Source organism: Chelonia mydas, chromosome 7, assembly GCF_015237465.2.
Source record: "Chelonia mydas isolate rCheMyd1 chromosome 7, rCheMyd1.pri.v2, whole genome shotgun sequence".
Lineage (NCBI taxonomy): Eukaryota > Metazoa > Chordata > Testudines > Cheloniidae > Chelonia > Chelonia mydas.
In genome coordinates, this window is record NC_057853.1 from 98,275,299 (window position 1) to 98,280,858 (window position 5,560).

General features: G+C 36.4%; 1 protein-coding gene across 2 annotated transcripts in view; it reads left to right on the top strand.

The window, feature by feature from the left end:
- Window positions 1-5,560, top strand: part of C7H10orf143 (chromosome 7 C10orf143 homolog) — a 58,961-nt gene that overhangs the window by 45,477 nt on the left and 7,924 nt on the right. The window contains exons 5-7 of one of the 2 annotated variants that reach the window (XR_006292008.1): window positions 403-501; window positions 2,519-2,572; window positions 4,057-4,161. Coding sequence is in view for 1 of the 2 variants with exons in the window: in XM_043550442.1 (XP_043406377.1) it covers window positions 403-501; window positions 2,519-2,571 (152 nt within the window). In the remaining variant the exon portion in view is untranslated. Of the gene's footprint in view, window positions 1-402; window positions 502-2,518; window positions 2,573-4,056; window positions 4,746-5,560 lie in introns of those variants that run through there. The other variant, XM_043550442.1, reaches the window with a different exon arrangement.

Consider the following 5,560-nt stretch of genomic DNA (forward strand, 5'->3'; position numbering starts at 1 on the left):
AAATTTGTGAAAGGGAACCAGTGTGAACATCTAGTCTGAACTCCTGCACAACTCACAGCATAGGATTTTACCCAGTTATTTCTACGTAAATAGAGCATCTCATTTAGAAAGAAATCCAGTCTTGATAACGTAGTAATGCAGATTACCACAATCAATAATCTCATCTACATTTTAAGTAGATTTCTATTCATAAAGCTTTTGTAACTATGATATGCAGACTGCTCATAAGGCTAAAACAAGACACATATATGCAAACATACACATCAGCACGTGATCACTGTTGCTAACACATGCTGTATTTTAAGTAAACTGTCCCATGAGGATTGCTATCTATAGCACCCTGACACAACTGTAAAGAATGTCACACACTCTAGTGCCAATGTTTATCTCCTGTCATTTCAGGTCTGCAGATGAGCGCCTACATTTGTCTGTTACAGCCATACCATATAGAAAATTCTCATTGTTATTGTTCACATCTGCTTTGGAGAGATTATACTACAGGTAAGTATAATCCTTAGTCAATAATTACTGGTTTTGCTGTCATTTTCTCAATGCTTTATTCCCCCAAAATGCTGTCTAGATTTCTATTTTCAAGCCCAAACACTTTCTGCTGTTTTATAGAAATTAAATGTCTAAAATATTGTTTCCAATATATTTCAGGCAATATAAAGTAGAGCAGAAACAAGTTATCACTTGCTTATCTTTTTAACCTTTCCATTGAATTGGAACTTTGGTGTGTATATTTTCTTGTGGTAATGTTCAGTATTTTTTTACTTCAATGCTAAAAAGGGCTATGTTTTTACAAGTTCTTTCTAATAATTAATTATGTGAAAACAGAAAATATAACTACATAAAAATTGCTGACAAGGCAAGTTGGTAGTCTGGTGCCTTTTTTCTTTTATATTTAGTAATTACAGGTACAGCTGATAACCAAATGCAAAGAGATTTGTGTGGTCCAGGATCTAATAATACATGGGCACTTTGCTAGAGCGGCCCTTGTAAAACTGTCTAATGTGAACTTGCCATGTGGTAATTTTCCAGATAAATGGACAGTTGCTTCAGCAGTTCCACTGTTGAAGGTCAATGATCCATATAATACGGGCAATTACAAAAGTATTTCCATTGCAGACTCAATGACAAATTTTAAGTGCTAGACAACAAATAAGCTATAGTAAATGTGTAAAGATCACTTAGGTAAATTTGAAAGCCTGTGCCCTTCTCCACCCCTTTTATCACCCTCTGATAACTTACAGCTATGAAAGTAGGTTCTCCCTTTCTCTATCCCTATCCCACACTCCTATTGCAGGCCTCTACAGTAAAATGTGTACTTGCTTCTGATACTGCTGTTGCTATTTCCTTTCTTATTTATTTTGACAATTTTTAATCTCCTTTTAATATTGTGTCTAAATTAAGAACTCGTTGCCTTCACGCAATTAGTTATTTCCTTGAATTCTAGTTCAAAGTTAAACACTTGGCTATTTTATAAAGATTCTCTTGGGCTGTCAAAGGAAAAAAAATTCAAATAAGGGAAAACTCTTTGGTAATTGGAAAAACATAGAATCCCAATAGAATCACAAACATAAGCATGTCTAATTGCATTTCAAAGAAAAGGAGAGAAGTGTTTTCAGTGTGTATGTGTTGCTGATACACTTATAAGGGTTGTAAAAAGAGCTGGTTTTAAACACGGCTAGCATGTTAAAAGTTTATTTATTGGAAAGAGGATTCTAAGAAATACATGGATTGAAATAAATAATTGGTTTTGTGTAATGAAGTGTTCGTGAAGAAATAAACATACTGCCCCTTCTACTATGGTATATAGCATTTTATCATTACTTAAATGTACTCGAAGCAAAAATAATTGCTATACAATATATTGATACTTTAGTCATTAGCAATACAAATCAATACAAAAGTCTGTCAGCATAATTAAGAATATCCCAAATATCTCCACTAATATTCATATTTCTTACTCTGACCTTGTAAAAACAAAGAATAGTTACTTGAAATTTCTGCATTCACTTATAAAATGTCTACATGCAACAACAAAATGTAAAATATACAAGTGCCTTTAGTCACATAAATGTTGTAGAACTTTAACAATAAACACATAAGACTCTGAAAGACTTTTGTGATTTCTGATGGGAATACATTAAACCTGTAGTAGAACTTCCCATGTGGATTGTACCACTGTTCAGTTTCAGTTTACTGCTGCTTTTACCCACCATGTAAGAGACGGGATGCCATTTCATTCCACTGAAATGAACGGGAAACATCAGTAAAGAGCAACCTTAATGGTGGTGAAATTCACCAGGGAAGATCTTTTGACTTGTTCGAGAACCTATTTCAAAATTTAAGCAGATTTTTGTTAAAAAGAAAAATGAAAGAAAAAAAGTTGAGATGTTGCAGTCTAACCTTCACATATAAATGAAAACGGCATTTTCTACGACCTTAGGCTTCTGTCTTTTACTGATTGGAATACAAATGGCCTACTAACCTCACTTTGGGCAAATGTTCTCAGATTATTTTCAGGAGCCAGAAGTTTTGGAGACAAAAAACACTGGATTGCTTTAAAGTAAGTGTGATACTGCATCCCATATTCTTCATAGTGATATTATTATGATATGATTATAGCATAATTATGATGTATTTTATGGAAGATGGGTCATGTAAGGCGTCATTGGAAAAGTTATGATTTGCTGAATATGATTATCCTATTTGTATGCATGTATCATTTTTGTATCTGAAGTTATAAACACTGACTATCTGTACTTCAAATGTAGTTACACCTGAGTAATGGCCACGAGACAAGATGCTTTGACTCTAGATAGCTGGTTGGGAAGGGCCTATTCAGGGTAATGAACCATTAGGGAAAACAATAGGCCTTAGGAGAAGCTAATCTCCCACCTGGTGAACCTTCCTGAGAACACTCCAGACAGTCTGTACGTAATGGCTGCTATGACTCTACAACGATATGTGACCAGGTCACATGATTCTGTACTCCATCTTGGGATGTCAGTATTTTTCCACAAACTGGTATAGGAACCAAATTTTGAAACAAAGGGTTCCCGCCATATGCTAAAACTATATAAGACAGGGAGTTACATCTGTTGTTCTTCACAAGAGGACTCCTGGAAACACCTGATGAACAAAGACGGAACTAGGGGAAGTGCTGGACACAGACTAAGGGGATTTCTATCCAGTGTATGAAGACCTGAGAAACCCAAGCTGTAAAGCTAATGCAGCTTGAGCCTTAAGAATCTATAAGTCTGCCTGTACCATCAGTTAAGGTGAGAATCTGCTAATTCATATCCAATTTATCTAGTAGATTACCTAGCAAATAAACAAAACACAAACTAAGCTTAATCTGCTTTGATCTGTTTGCTATGCTTTATAATCACTTTAAATCTTTGTTTTTGTTTTAATCTAAGCCAATGAATTTGGAGTGAAGTGCCTTGAAATCTTAGCTCAAGGGGCAAAGGCTGTTGCATATTCCTCTCCACACTAGGGGTGGGGCAAACTCTATGAGTTTACACTGTACAGTTCCCTGTGCAGCGCAAGATGGTATAATTCTGGGTTTATACTCCAGAGGGGGTCCTAAACTGGAAAGCTGGGGGTTATTTTGGCTGTAGCCTCTCTATTGTTGGTCCACATGCAGTGGCTGGTCAGAAAGCCTGCATGTAACTGCAGCTGGTTGTGTCCCTACTTGTATGTATGCTGGTGGAACTGTAAGACTGGGAGCATGTCTGCAGCTTGTCACAGCAGCACAGTGTGAGAGGGAGCCCAGGCTGGTGGGTCAGAGGGCTCAGTGGTACCCCAGTTCCAGGTGGCAACCCAGGGGGAAACCCGTCACAGTAAGTATAACAGAATTTTACACAACAGACTTTTATTAGAAGACTGATGCCTTTCAGTAAATGAGCTGATGTATATACTATGGTTTATTGTTAAAATATATATTTAAATATAAGATTCTATAAACAGTGATGCCACATACATCAAGTTAATTTCAGAGAGTCTTATGAAGTAATACAGTAAAAATTATTGTATCTTCTCAATCAGATCATTGCATGAGTAAGCAGACTTTGCACAGGATATCTCTGTGGAAGCTGAAGGAAAGAACTACTCCAAGCAACTTTTGGCAAGACTGAAGGGCACCTGTAGTGGGTAGGCCTCAGCAACTGCTACAGACCATAGATTCTGTCAATAGTATCACTCTGCTATCTGAGGTTTTACAGCCTGCAGGTGTGTGCAGGGTTAGACCCACAGCCAGCTGCCAGCCACTTTCAGTAAAGGTCTACTGAATTTAGAACTCTTCAATTAATTGCATCTCAGTTAAGACTCTTTTGATTAGGCTCCATTGATATTTTTTCTTAAAAAAGAAGGAAGGAAATTAAATTTAGGAGCTACATATGATCCAACACGATGGTTTAGAAATTATTTACTCATGTGTCAGAATTCCAGAAGCTAAGGTTTCTGCCACAATGTAGGGTTTTTTTTATGCCTGTTTTCTTTATTAAATGTACATTTTAATATTTGTTATTTGATCTAAATCAAAATAGGGAAGAGGTGCAATATAGGCAAATTAACTTTGTAGGTTTTGAAAATCCTTATTTTAAAGTGCTTGATATCTTGACCTTAAGTTTGCATTCATGCTAGATTTTGCATTGTAATATTGTCAAGCATTTGAACATGGAAAGCCAGTTATAATGCAAGGCTAGAAGGAGGTTTTGCGGGTGAGAATCTATTATTCTGAATAGTGTGAATTTAAAATTTTGTAAAATGAATTTGGAGCTCATGAAAGGAGATTAATGATCTTTGTTTATCTACAGAATAGCTCCAGCACGGGCAGAACAGTAAAGGCCTGGTCTGTGTACCTCAACCCTTTCTAGAATCATCCAGGCCAATGGCACAGAATTCCTTCTCCTTGTCCTTGGTTTCTCTGCTGAGATTTCCAATCAGTCCTAAATGTAATGGTGTTTTGTGATTTAGACAATTGCCCACTAGGAACTAGACTGATACCCCCCAACTCCTTCTATAAATTGGTAGATCACTAAACAACCAGCAAATAGCAGTAACTTTGGATCACAATCTCTATCTAAGTACTTATATGGCACTCATCACCATAATATTTGAGTGCCTCACAATCTTTAATGGATTTTATCCTGCAATTACCCCAAAAGGTGTGGAAGCATTAGGCACAGGGTACATTGAGAGACATAGCCAAGGTCAAACAGGAAATCTATGGCTAAGCCAGGAATTAAACCAAGGATTCCTGAGCCCCAGTCTAGTGCTCTATCCACTAGACCATCCTTCACCATTACAAATCCAATTCAGTCAGCCTCACCCCCACCAAAATATGTTCTGAATTTAAAAACATTTCAAAAACTTAATTATTCATTATAATCAATACTCACATACAAATAAAATAAACTGCTGTCTTGTCTTCCTACAGCTGGATCTTCAACTTGAAAATTATTAATTTTTGTCATTACCTCACTGTATGACAACTTAAACTTGCAAAAAAGCTCCATAACTGAGGCTATACCCGTGTATCTTTACATAC